This window comes from Triturus cristatus, chromosome 7, assembly GCF_964204655.1.
Source record: "Triturus cristatus chromosome 7, aTriCri1.1, whole genome shotgun sequence".
NCBI classification, from domain to species: Eukaryota; Metazoa; Chordata; class Amphibia; order Caudata; family Salamandridae; genus Triturus; species Triturus cristatus.
In genome coordinates, this window is record NC_140590.1 from 1341889627 (window position 1) to 1341903888 (window position 14262).

At 45.4% G+C, this 14262-nt stretch overlaps 1 protein-coding gene across 1 annotated transcript in view; it reads left to right on the forward strand.

Moving 5' to 3' along the window:
- The window catches only part of PXMP4 (peroxisomal membrane protein 4), a 145793-nt gene extending 132626 nt beyond the window's left edge, over window positions 1-13167 (forward strand). The window contains exon 4 of the mRNA XM_085618977.1: window positions 11914-13167. Coding sequence (XP_085475103.1) covers window positions 11914-12177 — 264 coding nt within the window. The 3' untranslated portion in view covers window positions 12178-13167. The remainder of the gene's footprint in view (window positions 1-11913) is intronic.
- Window positions 13168-14262: the final 1095 nt, after the last annotated feature.

Consider the following 14262-nt stretch of genomic DNA (forward strand, 5'->3'; position numbering starts at 1 on the left):
ATTCAAGGAAAAAAGCTGAAGTGGAAGTCCAAGGAATCCCTCCAATGGCCAGCAGCACCGGCCAAGTTCACAGACGGAGCCCACGATACGGGGGCTACACCGCCTGTTTAAGGTGTTGGGGGAGGAGTCAGGAAGAGGACCAGGTGCGGCTGATCTGCTTCGTGCACAGCACCCTGGTCCTCGCAGTCCTGAATACGCCGGTTCTTGCAGGGTCAGCACACCAACAAAGCCCCAAGTAAAAGCAGCAGAGTCCCGGTCCCTCGAGCGGCTCCCGCAAAGCGGGGGCCGCGAGGCGCGGTGATAAATTCAAGGAGAAAAGCTGAAGTGGAAGTCCAAGGAATCCCTCCAATGGCCAGCAGCACCGGCCAAGCTCACAGACGGAGCCCACAATACGGGGGCTACACCGCCTGTTTAAGGTGTTGGGGGAGGAGTCAGGAAGAGGACCAGGTGCGGCTGATCTGCTTCGTGCACAGCACCCTGGTCCTCGCAGTCCTGAATACGCCGGTTCTTGCAGGGTCAGCACACCAACAAAGCCCCAAGTAAAAGCAGCAGAGTCCCGGTCCCTCGAGCGGCTCCCGCGAAGCGGGGGCCGCGAGGCGCGGTGATAAATTCAAGGAAAAAAGCTGAAGTGGAAGTCCAAGGAATCCCTCCAATGGCCAGCAGCACCGGCCAAGTTCACAGACGGAGTAAAACGTGCCTTTTGTCTGTCCTTCCCCCAAACGTAACTGGTGCTCATGAAAAGCGCTCTGTAACTTTGAGGTCGATTTTGTGCTATATAAAACTCTAAAAAAATAAAAATTAAAAAAACCAATATGAATCTGACAACCGGGGTCTGCTTCAATGAAATAATGGGACATTGTTGAGCCTTTACGACTTTAAGAGGCACTTTCATTTCACTGCAAAAGGCATTTGTTTAGCTAATCTCCAGAGTAATGCCCTCCCTCATGGAAAATCAGATGGTACCTTCACACCTGGATCAACATACAGCTTTCATGCGCCTCCAAAGCAAACAGCCCAAGTTACATCATTTGCATAACTCTGGTTGAGTAATGTTCATGCCTCTGGGCTACTATTTTCCAGAATGCCCTTGTTGAGATACTGGTCTGCGAGGAGAGTCGCCATCTTCAGGTGACGCGGTTGCATCTGTTTCACAAAGTGAACATTGTGTAGCTGAAAGAGAAATGCGCACGGCCGCCATGAAGATCAAGCGTGGCGTTCCTCACTGTATAACAAAGTATAATTTTAATTCATAAATGATATGGCGAGCTGTGCTATAAGAAGGGCACGTGGCCGCCATTGTTCCAGCTCAAATGAGGAATGCAGTGTACTTCAAAAACTTTGGCTAGCCGACATTAGAAAACAAAAAAAAAAGGAGCAGGCACTATTGTTAAAGGTGAAGCAGGCGTGACCTTCTGCTTTGCTCGTATAAAGAAATTAGCAAAATAGTGCTTACAAATTGGAAAATAACTGACCTTGAGTAACAAAACATGCAACAGGGGCAGTCCCTATGGGAGTTTCAGCGAGAGAAAAGGCAGTAATAAGGGGAGACTAGTAAAGAGATTAACCAAAGAAACGCATTTGGAAAAGACAGTCAAAGGGGCCCATTAAAAACCTGGGCGGAGCTTAAAGCCCATATCCTGAACACAGCATGTCTCGAAGAGACCGCACAAGCGCTACCTTGGCGGTACCTAAAAAAACAGACACAGTCAGAAGGGTGGAGGAGGCAGGGAGGAGACAGCAAGAAAGTTGGAAAAGAAGGATGGACACACACAAGGGGAAATTGAGACAGAATGAGGAAGAGAGAGTAACGTCCCGATTCACGCAGGAGAGGAGCGGTGTGGTGTTGGGGCCCTAGGCCCTCATGCTGGTAATAACGGACGCAGACACATGGTATAAGGTAGTGGGTTAACTGGCCACGAGCACGTGCGCTCGGCCCTTTTATTAGCAGCGTCACCTGACCCAGTGACGTCTGTGGTGGGTGGGTGTATAGTGGGATACACACTGCTGAACACTAGAACGTGTCCATGCTAGGACACTACATTCCTCCCAATTTTTAATAACAAAACCCAGAGTCAATGTCCAACCAAGGGGAGAAAGAAATATGTATACAGATGTAATACAGTGACTAAACTTCTGCAGAGTCGCTCACGCTTCAGCAGCCTGGAGTCACAGACGATGTTCTTCCTGTCGCGGACGATGTTCTTCCTGTCGCGGACGATCACCAGTTCACTGTGGCACCAGTCATGCGTGCTCGATGGAGTTAGTCTGTTTGACGGCTCTGCCTTGAAGTTGCTCTCACAGTCTTTTCTTCGCTTTACTTTCTTGGCGACAAACGCAGTTGTTGAGTTCTTGTGGTTCACCGCTAGATGTTGCCGTTTATCTTTTAGTCCAGTCCTTTTCTTTATCTGTGGCGTGTGTTCTGTTTTGCAGAAAAGACGGGTCATTCGCAAGACACCCCTCTCACCAGGATGCCCCTCTCACAGGTGTTCCCCTGCCACGGGATATCCTTGAGGCCCTCTTCATCAGATCTGGCCTGGGTTAGGTGTCCTGTATCGTGTTACTCCCATGCCGATAAGTGCGGGTGCGGAGGAGACGACAGGTCTCACCTCAGATTCCGCAGTCAGACCTGGAGGGTGGCTGTTGGCTCCTGTCTTTAGCACGCGAAGCCTTCATCCTCCTGGGACCTTTGCTGAAGGGCGGCTGACGACCATCTCTCGTCGCGGGGATACTCTCTCTCACCGGCATCCCTGAGGCCTTTGCCCCTGAGTCACCACGGCTGGCATTGACCAGTGTCCGTGTAACCCCAAAGGTGGGTGTTTCGAATGGTCCGGCATGCTCACCTCTGCAGATCCCAGGTGTGCTGAAAGCATCATCAAACAGATGGTCTTTTCTCCGTGCCACGGGGGTTCTTCAGGACTTGCGCACTGTGTTCTGACGCTTGTCACCTTCTTTGTCTTTGAGGTGTGAGTAGTCTTGTCACCCTCTTCTCTCTGTCCTTTATTTCTTTCTCCGTGAGGATGTCATGTCACTCTGACTTCTTCTTTTGTTGCAGTGGCAACCGTGCCACTCAGATCTCTTCCTTTCCCCTTTTCTTTTGGTGGCAGACGTGCCACTCCGATGTCATCATTCTTCTTGTCTTGTAGTGGCAACCGTGCCACTGCGATATCTTCTTCCCTTCACGACCCACTCTGGACCATTTCTGTTCTCCTCTTGTCTGGCCAGGCTTCTCCATGCAGCGCGCGCACTCTGCACGTGTTGCCCCTGGTCTTGTCCTCGTCCGAGAACACTCTCTTCATCTTCCTCAGCATTCCGAGTTAGGGTCGTGACCTTCTCTTCATCTTCTCCTTTTCACCAGTTACTTTGGTTGAAGTTCGTGGGGCCGTACTCATGGTCCGCTTCGTTCTTCTCCTTTTCACCAGTTACTTTGGTTTTTCTTGAGCTTCTTGGACCACTTGACGGTCCGCGCTGCCGCTCACTGGCAGGATATCTTCGGTCTTGTCGTCAGACCTCTTGCTATGTAGCTTCATTGACCCGTGCGTCGGTCACCTCCTTTTGCAACTCCTGGCGAGTCGGCTTCTGCGGTGCGACCATTGGGCTGGTCGGCTTGACCGTTGTGGTGCGACCGTTTGGCGGGTCGGCTTGGCCTTTGTGGTGCGACCATTTGGCTGGTCGGCTTGACCTTTGTGGTGCGACCATTTGGCTGGTCGGCTTGGCCTTTGTGGTGCGACCATTTGGCTGGTCGGCTTGACCTTTGTGGTGCGACCGTTTGGCAGGTCGGCTTGGCCTTTGTGGTGCGACCGTTATTACCAGCATGAGGGCCTAGGGCCCCAACACACTACAGAGCGGAGTAAAATGGACAGAAAGCTGCAGGATGCTGAAGGAAACAGAGGAGGTGACTGGAGATGGGAGGGAGTAGCGAGAATTCTACGGAGGAGAAAAGGAGAGGACCGGAACAGCACTAGAGCCAAGTACCCAGAAAGTAGGAGAATCCATGGCAAGAAGGCGGCACAACGCGAAGAGGAGCCTAATGCTGAATTCCTGGAGGGAGCAGACGCTGAGTGTGACAGAAAGGAGGACGACCCTTGGACGGATGAATGGTAGATGCTACCAGTAGATGATGCCCACCACAACTCAGGAGAGTTGTGGCTACCCAAATGAGTAATTGTGAACCCGGTGGTGGGAGAAATTGTTTTTTTGTTTTCCCTTTTTCTTCTCTGCCCTTCTCTTTTCACTTTATGGCCAGTTTAAGTTTTTGTACACACTGGTGTGCTCGAGTGTTTACTTTTCACTCCCCTCTGGAGTTGGCACCATGGAGAGAACGGGCGTCATTGAAGACCAGATAAGGGAGGACTACACTCTGATACAGAAAGAGTGGCTTCTGGCCTCTCCCCCTTTTGTCCCCTTTAACCGGATGCTGTTAGTTCATTACTGCTATACCATGTTCCGGGAGATGCAATCATACTGCGATCCTCCGTCTTCTCGCACTCCCTTCACTATGCTTACTCCCCTCTGATCGGCTGCTATTCTTGGAACCAGTTTATTCGTACACTGGACTATTGCACATGTACTGTATCTCAAACATGTAACTTGTTCATCTATTTTTTGATCAAATCAATAAAAAAAATGTTTAAAAACAAATAGCAGTAGTGCTGTGATTAATTTTGCTTTCATATTCAGTGAAAATAGACCAAGACTGTACTGTCAGCTTTTCTTAAAACAAAATAAGACCAGAAATCAAAATGGTGTGTATCGTTACTTTTATAATATATTATTCATGTTGTCAAACATATGTGTTGCTTTACTGTTGTAAAGGATTTAACGTAATAATAAACATTTTGGCTTTGGCTCCTCAAAGAGAACATGACACATTCATTATTTTAATAGTGTTTGTGTAGTGCATTACGTGTTTTGTCCTGGTGGCTTTCCAGTATTGTTCCTGGTTTCCGTTCCAGACTGGAGATGATTCAGGTTACCACTGATTCCATTCTTGTATTTATTATTAACTCTAACCCGGAGCCAGGAGGAAGACTACACTCCACAAGTTCTGCTCCTTCCAGTCGTCCGCTACGCTCTCCCCGTTCTTCATGAGGATACAGTGTAAGACAAAACTAAGCCTGGGCAGAGTTCTGCTTTGCAGAACACCGCGAAGTGCAAGAAAAACCACCGCTGCGCTAGGCTGAGGTCCGCCAGCGGCGGAGTGCGTTTAGATAAATGCCGTTCACTGTGATTTTTCAGAACCAGGTATTTGTACGCACTGTGCAGTCAGTGCGAACAGCAGCATGGACAGCGCAAGTGGGCGCTGCTTCCTTTCTACAGCCCGAATAGATTTTTTTTTTTACACGAGCAGCTGCTCAACACGAACTGACGGTTTCTCAACGTAAGCTGTCGCAAGCATACACGACCACTCGCAATGAGAAATCTGACCACCAGTGTTGAGAAATCTGGCTGGGAGGTTGATTTTCCACGCTTGCGCTCACCAACTTGATGTTGACGAGCGCAAGCGAGGAAAAAAACTCTGCTTCGTGTAAAACGCGGAGTGCAGAAAACTCTGCGAGCGGAGCATAGTTCACCGTCCAGGGTTAGATGAAACCCAACATTCTACCAACTCCACACATCTCCACCCTTAAAACAAAAACAAAAAAACTCCTCACCCATCTTCCCCCTTTAAAACAAAGAACGTAACAAACAATATAAGGGTGGTATAATCACATTTTATGCTGATATAACATTTAGCATTGTATTTCCTTTTTATCCTTCTTTAATTGTATAATTCGACCTGCACACAGGTAATAAATCATTGAATTTCATCTGTGCCACTACTACCCTGCCGCCTCTCTTTTTTTGTGTGGCGTTTTACATTGCTCGAAGGTATCAGAGCGCTTTACATGAGCACCAGTTACGTTACAGACTGACACATTCATTTTTGTTAGGCACGGGGAAATTAAGTGATTTGCCCAGAATCACAGAAAGTTTAGCTTCCTTGCCGAGACTCGAACCCGGTTCCCCAGCTCCTAGTTCGACCACCCTAGTCGTTATGCCACACTCTCCCCAATCTTCTTGTAGATTTCCCTTCACCACCCTGTCTACTCTAACTGGTACTCTCCTCTGCGACACCCTTACTCACACAAGCTGAGCACCTGGTGCCACTCGTGGACGGTGCACAGTTCAGTTCTACAGTCTCTTCACTGTACCATTCATACAACTCTGCATCTTCAGTAGCGCTTCCATTCACACAAGAGCTTCTATCATCACTTCCGTCACACTCCCACAACCAATCCTTACTCCACACTACACTTCATTCTGCACACTAAGAAGTGTTGTATTTGGAAATTTTGCCCACATGCCACACTTCTCCATTACACAGCTCTACAGCGTTAGTGCTCAAATCCGCCAGCTTGAAGATGCCCCTGAATTTGGAACTACCATTACTTTGCAACCTTTGAACTTTGATCATGACAAAATCTTCGTTTTTTAGGTTAGAAGACTTTACGCCATGTTTAGCGTCATAGTACTTGTATGTACTCTGCGCCTTCATTATGTTTTTCTTTACCTCCTCCAGGGACCAGTTGTTTAACAATTTACTTTTAAGCTAAGTTGTCCTTCCCACACGGTTTTCTGCCTCTCAGAAACTTAAATGGGCAGTATCCAATATTCTTGTATCTATTAGCAACCCCAACCCGAAGCCAGGAGAAAGACAACTCTCCACAAGCTACGCTCCCTTCCAGCTGTCCTCTATGTTCTCCCAGTTCTACATATCTCGGCAAGGATGCAACATGAGGCTACCAACTCTGTTAGACTGCGTCGTTTGGACCTCAAATGTAACAACAGACAATTGTAACATGTTCAGTCTCTCTGGTGCTACTTCCTTTGAGGAGAGCGAGGGCTACTGTGGAACTTCACTTGGGCCAAAGAGCACAAAAAAGAGTAGGGGGGGGGGGGGTTCGGGCACCTTGAGAGGACAGTGACATGTATACAGGTGGATAGATAAAACAGGAATGGGAAGATATTTAGGCCATCTTACTTGTCTCCCTCCCCCCCCCCCCCCACATTCCTCCTCTCCCAAGACTCACACCAGACTGCAATCTAACTTTATTCGATCTAAAAGCAGTAGACCGTAAAAGTGCATAGAAAATATTACACATGGCAGTAAGCACTCCAGAAATTAAAATAATGTTACAGTAAAAACCAGTTAAAAATAAGTGCGAAAGAATTTACAAAGTTTAGGAACTCGCCGAGAAATGTGCCGGATATCCATACTTGGGATGAGCAAGGAGATACAAATTGAAAGTCAGGTTTCAATGTGCAGTATAATATTGTTGGCAGTAACTGCATTTAAAGCACATAAAGGGGAGATAGAAAGAGGACGAAAAACACAATATTGGGTCCGCCATGCACTCCCAATATCCCCCATTGATAAGCAGTATTTTTGCCTAAACTATATGAAAACCACACTATTCATAGCAATTCTGGCAAACTAGCCCAGCAGCATAACTCCCCTTTGCAATGCACTAAGCACAAAAAAAAACCTATGTAGTATGCTCGTATTAAGTTGTTTTTAAAAAAAAAAATTGAGAAATACAATCAGCTTGAATCATTAAGAGCTAAAACTAATTTATCAAAATAAAGTTTGACTATATGGAGAAGTATGACAGAAAAGAAATGCTTTTCTTTAATTTTTTGAAGTAACATGGTAATAAAAGTGCGTTAATAATGTGTCTACTTTGAATGGCACAGAATTAAAATAGTATAAATTGTTGCTCCTCTTTAAGTAATGCTCCGCTACACCCATGTTAATTAAATTATGGTTTCTTACACTGCCTTAAACATACCACAGGTTATTCCTCTTTGAAAATGTGTGGGAGCAGATGATGCAGACCGAATCATTGTTACTCATGACTGATGAGACCAAAGGTGCTGTATCACTAATAATTACTTGCATTTTTAATAAAGCTTGCTATTTTCGATGCAGTCTTCCAGTAGCTCTCCAAATCACATGTATTTTTATTTCCCAACTCTGTTATGGTTGGCTTACCGCCATCAGAAGGATGAAAAGCGGAGGCAGCCCTAGTTTTATGCGACACAATAGGCTTTCAAGCTACTGAGAAATCTTGACAGGTAGTACATTAACCCCGTGTGCTATCTAACAAGCTAGCTGTTGTAACAAAAAGCTATCAGAAGCTCTTACAGCTGAAGCAAGCTAGAAAACAGGTCCTGCTGTCTGTACCCAAACTTTGGCCAAGGCCTGCTAGAAGACGCATTCATATTTTTAGATCCTCCTGAGAAATGTGTGTCTGAGAAAAATAATATCTTTCCCTGCCACTGGTCTCAGCAAAGAGGCCAGGAACTTAAAGATCTTTAAGTCTGACATCCTGCCCACCAAAAAAAGTTATTAAAGATCACTATGTGAAGTTACAGTGACGTGCTCTGCTGCAGGGTATTTCATCTTCCGGTGCTCTCACAGTGGGGCCTTCGTTGGCCTTTAAATCCTTTTTTTGAATTCACCTGTAGGAGTATGAGCAGGAACCAGGCACATGGGGCAGGAAGCAAGCCCAGACTCTCAGAACTTGTGGGTCATGATTGTTGGCTTGCATTTTGCAATTGCAAAATATGTTAAAGTGGTTTCGTTCAAAGTGTGTGGCCCAGTTAAAACCGAACAAAAGCAATTCCCAGGGAAGGCATGGCTTGGCAGTTCGGGCTGGACTGTTCCCATGAGGCACAGGGTCAGACTGATTTGCATATGGCCGTGTCTGAACTGGGGTGGCAGAGTGGGCTAAAGAACGGTGATGGATCAAACCCAGATCTATTGACTGGGTGTGAGTGTTTGATTGGTTCTGATGCTCCGTCCATCACCACTCCCTTTTGTACCGATTTGTTCGCCATAGGTTGTAAACCGGTCCTAGGAAGCTTGTTTCCGGTCCAGGGAAGGCATGGCTTGGCAGTTCGGGCTGGACTGTTCCCATGAGGCACAGGGTCAGACTGATTTGCATATGGCCATGTCTGAACTGGGGTGGCAGAGTGGGCTAAAGAACGGTGATGGATCAAACCCAGATCTGTTGACTGGGTGTGAGTGTTTGATTGGTTCTGATGCTCCGTCCATCACCACTCCCTTTTGTACCGATTCATAACATGGGCTCGGCAGAAAGCAACTAAAATGTATCTCCTCTAATTCACGATGTGTGGATGTTGTGAGGGCTGGCATGGAGGGGCTCAGGAAGAGAGACTCTGGATCTAAGGCTCTTTAAATTTAGTGTGAAAGCGCTTGTTGTACACTTCTATGTAGTGAAGGGACCACACTTCCCATGCGCTCAGGGGGAGCTCAGGGAAGCAAAAGGGAGGAAGGGGTTAAGGGTACGTGCATGGTAGGAGGGTGACTTGGCGAGGGAAATGGAGATAAAGCCCCTAAAAATAAAGCATTTTGTCTTTAAGCTAGGAGGTGGCTTAACATCCAAAGCTGCTGACTTTAGAGCTGGGGAACTAGATTCGAGCCTCGGCGTCCGCTGTAATTATTAGCAAATCACTTAATCTCCTGCCTGGATCTATTAATTAAAAATAAATAAGTAAACCGCGATCTCAGAGGGGTGAGGAGAGACCAATGAAAAAACAAAAGCACACGATAGAGACGGCCACACGCTATAGCATCTGAAAAAAATAGTGCAGAGAACCATGCCGGAGCAATTCAAAGTAAACAAGCCGGTCACAAAGTAAGCATAACGCGGGAGGCGGAATTGCACGAACAGATAGATGCCCTTGTAATGCTGATGAGAATAAAACTAAGAAATACAAGTATAAAGTCTTAGGAAGCAGCCACTGCAATGGTGTCCCATGAGTGCTGTGAACATTAATTAAGTTAATAGTTATCTGAACTGCTAATGAAAGCTCCCGTGTTAGGACACAGGTAAAAGGGCCAGTCCTCATGGGAGGTAACAACAGAAGACAGGGAGGTACTAAGGAGGGACTAATAAGCCTATTAACGAATCAGAAGCCAACATTTACAATGCACAATTTCTCAAACCAATGGAAAATGTGGGCGGAGCTTCAAGTCCATACCTGAATACAGCATGTCTCGAAGAGACCGCGCAATCCCTGCCTAGGCAAGACCTTAAAAGAAAAGGGCATACTTTTTTTTTTTTAGAAGAGTTCCAGACCCAACCACTAGATGGTGGAATAATGCACAGCATGTGAATCTAAACATTCTTCAAGCTGCAAAACCACACCGACCGGTAAGAAGCTCTAATTTTCGAATCAGATCTGCCCCTTAGGCCATCCTTTTGTGTTACATCAAACAAATCTCAACAGTGCGTCCCGAGAGCAGGGTGTGCATGCTTTATTCAGCATTCTCTTTGAAGAAGGAACACCTAGCATTACCGGACTAGTGGGATTGCCAATTGGCTGATTTCAATACAAGCTGGGATCCCACTCAGCACTTTGAAGCCCTACTTCAACACAGACTTAACAGGACCTTGCTACAATGATTCCTGTATCTTAACCGGAGTGACCCAAGCTTCCTCAAACTGGGACTACTAAGCCTGATGCTCTCTGCTGGCCTGCCATGCTGCTGCTGACTTTGCGATGTGGAAGTCCCTGGCCAGCTCAGAGGTCCCGTAAATGGTGACCTAGAGTGTCAGGATGCCCTCTCTACTGCTTAACAGAGAATATGGATGGTGTCTCAATATCCATGTGTAAATACAAGTGAGTAAGCGCTGACTCTTCTGTTGAGTACTCTTTCCCCCTTTTTGTCCTTGTTTTGATTGCCCACCTATGTGGGGACCACCTTAAGCTCTGCACCCTTTCTGAGCACTTGATAGCCTGCCTTTGGCGCAGCTTTGAAAACAGGCCCATAACCACCCGTAGTGGCCTGAAAAAAATGTACTAGACACATTTGGAGAGCCCCTCGACCTTGTCTTGTAGAGCATAGGCAAAATATCCGAATGGCTTGCTCTCCAGCTAGACACAGAGCTTGTAGAAGGTTCAGATATTCTTGTGTGTGCCTGTGGGTCGACACCCCTATGTCCCCCATGTAGCATAGCCTTGGCTATCTCCCTTCAGTAGTAAGACCTGTCTCTTGTGCCTTTTAGAGATGGAGGTATTGACCCAATAGCACTAGTACTCTTGGGGTGGAATATATTCAACTTCATAGGTATTGGGAAATATAACCCAGGAGACACATTTCGTTCCTGCGTAAACATCTCTTAAGTGGCCACAGATGCTCTTTATTTTCACATGTTGGTCTTGTATTTCTCTTCAATCAGGTTTTGTTACATTGTGTTTTTCTTTTTTGCAGTTTTATACATCGTGGACTGAAGCAGATGGCATTGCATCACTTTATATGAGCACCAATTACATTATACAAAGAGTGTGTGTTTATTGAATTTTCAAAGCAGTAGTGATCAGCCAGCATAGCAGGAATACTGCATTACCACTGGAGAATTGATGCTCATTGTTTTGCAAATGTGTTATACTACACGTGGTCTCAAATTTCAGCAGGATGCAAGGAAGCCAAGCTTCCATTGCAACTCTTCAGTGCTCATCTTTCTGGGCACTAGAGAGCACCTGCAACTTTACATCAAACGTTGCTTAGTTGTTTCTGTAACTTTACGGACCAGGGGAAACGCCTGATGGATTCCCACAGGTATTTTGTATATATGCTTTAAAATATATCAAGCCAAATGGGGTATCTGAACAGCTTCCATTAGCCGTAGCTGTGCTCCACGCTTCCTCACTTCTATTCCAACCCCACTGTTATCCCCTTTACTCCCCTTCATTTTATCACGTTTTTACAACTTTGATGTTCTCTTTTTTGTGTGTCTCCTATGGGTTATAACGAATGGATTTACAGCTTTCCTATTGTCTTGTTTGTATTGTGCTTGCAGCATTCTTGCATAATCCATAATCCATCTGACTCTCCTCTTCCAGATAAACATGTACCTGCTGTCTCGTATCTTGTTTGGGTTGTCCCGGCTGGCAGTGCAGAAGGGCTACATCATGGAGCCTAAGCACGACCCCTTTCCCATCTTTTCGGCTGCTGTATGGGGCATCGTCCTGTGGCTTTTTGAGCACCACCGACAGACGCTGCAGCCCTCGCTACAGTCCTCCATGACATACCTGTATGACGATAGCAACGTGTGGCACGATGTCTCGGATTTCCTTATTCACAACAAATCCAGTGCGGGGAAGTAATGGTTCTTCCTGTTTCAACGAAAGGACTTTGTATTTGACACATTCCATGCTTAAGGGAAGGTGGTGGTGTGTCCTCCTTGGTTATCAATATACAAAAATGCCATTTTAAATGTTTATCAATTTTATTGCCTGTACTCGACCTTTCCTTTTTCCCATTCTTTTATTTAAGCAATGTCTACCTAGCTGTAGTTCGGTTTGCCTTTGTTTTATCTTTAGTTTGCTTTACATCTTTAACAATTTTCTCTTGCACACTTTTCTTCCTCGCCTTTTTCTCTGCCTCTTTTTCATGCTGTCCTGCCTCACTTCTTTTCTTTTCTTGCACACTTGTTAGCTGAGCATTCAGAAACGTTGTGAGATATTCCCAGATGCAAGCTTTTTCTTGTGCCAGCATAATCTCAGGTTGATCCTTGCACTACTGTCTCCACTTTATTAGTGGCTCTTCCAATCCAAGTAGCATCTCTGCAAAATGTGAAGAAGCCAAACAACATAGAGCAAGAATTGCATGTGATTGGCAATTACTTAATGATAAATCATGACCTATTTAATGGTCACTTCTGGGCAAAGGACTAAATGATGGCCCCATGGTAAATTAAGTAGGGCATTTACTGTTTCGACAATAATTGTTGTTACCTCTTATTTAGATGAAGGGCAATATTACTGTAATTTAACCTAAGAATGTGACAGGCTGTTAAATACGCTAAATTGATGTTTGACAGGAGATTACATTTATGGTGCAGGTTCCTGCTTTCTGCTGCCTGGAGTAGGTGTACACAAATGATTCTTAAACCTCCTTCGACCCATTCAGAAATTCAATTTAGTTGCGGTCTTGGGATGGCCGCCACATAGACAAAGAGTCAAGCAATCAATCAAAAATCTTTATTCGGCATCTAGAAAACACCATAAAAGCACATAGCAATAAAAAAATAAAAGATTTCATTAAAATCCATGCTGATATACATCAAATACAGTACTAATTTTTGCTTCAGCAAACCGCTCTTGTTTTCCTTATTTTTAAGGTCATCTTCAAGAAATTCACCACACAAAACAGAGTCTGAGAGTCATTTACCATTTGTAGGTGTAGCAAGGCGACCCTGGCCTGCTTGAATTTAGCCTGTTTTAAAATACCAACTAAAAATCGAAGTCTCGGCACTGAATAAAATGGGCATAACAATACAAAATGAAGGGTATCCTGAGGAGATCATAGATCGCAGCCACAGGGACCCTTCTGCTCAACCGAAACAGTAAAACCATGAGGCACAGATAACAAGTGATGTAAAAGATTGAGCCTAAAACGGATGATTAAAAACCTATCCTGAGCATTACACATAAGAGTCAAATACGGTTTCATCCCCACCACCGTTTTCAACATATTGTAAGCTATCACAGAGCTCTTTGTGCCCCTTCTTTTGTTTCTCTCTGCAATTGGACATAGTTAAAATATCTTTTCATCACCAATTTCCTGTCCAAACGGGTAATTACCATGGGGATACTAAAAACGTTTTTACAGCCAATAGACTCAAGAGAGGACTTTACATATCTCAGCCAAGGAATGGACAACCCTTTATCCCTACTGATGGTGTCTATAATTATTTGCCTGTTTAGTTCAGCCTCTGGGTTCGCTCATCTCCTAATCCAGGCCATAATCGGCTTCAAATCAACCACATCCTTTATATAAGCCAATCCTAGTTCCTCATGGGTGACATAAGACGAGGTACTTTGGGGGATGTTAAGTAGGGATCTGAGGTATTTATTCTACTCTGTCTGAAGCTGATGGACTTCTCTACAGCCCCAAAGTTCAGCTCCATATAACACCTTTGCACAGCAAATTGAGGTGTACAATCTTGCTATCTGCTCCGGGGACCACCGTCCCAGCCTACGTCCATAATTCATAATGGGACCTGTGGCCGAGACTAACTTTGTGCATCGTTCCTCTAGTAAAATTTTAAAATTTAAACGCCCATCAAATAAAATGCCTAGATATGAGAAATGTTGTACTTTCTCTATACTCTTGTCACCCATTTTATAAGTAAATTTCTTAATGGGTTTGCGTCCAACCTCCATGACAAAGGATTTAGAGAGATTGCC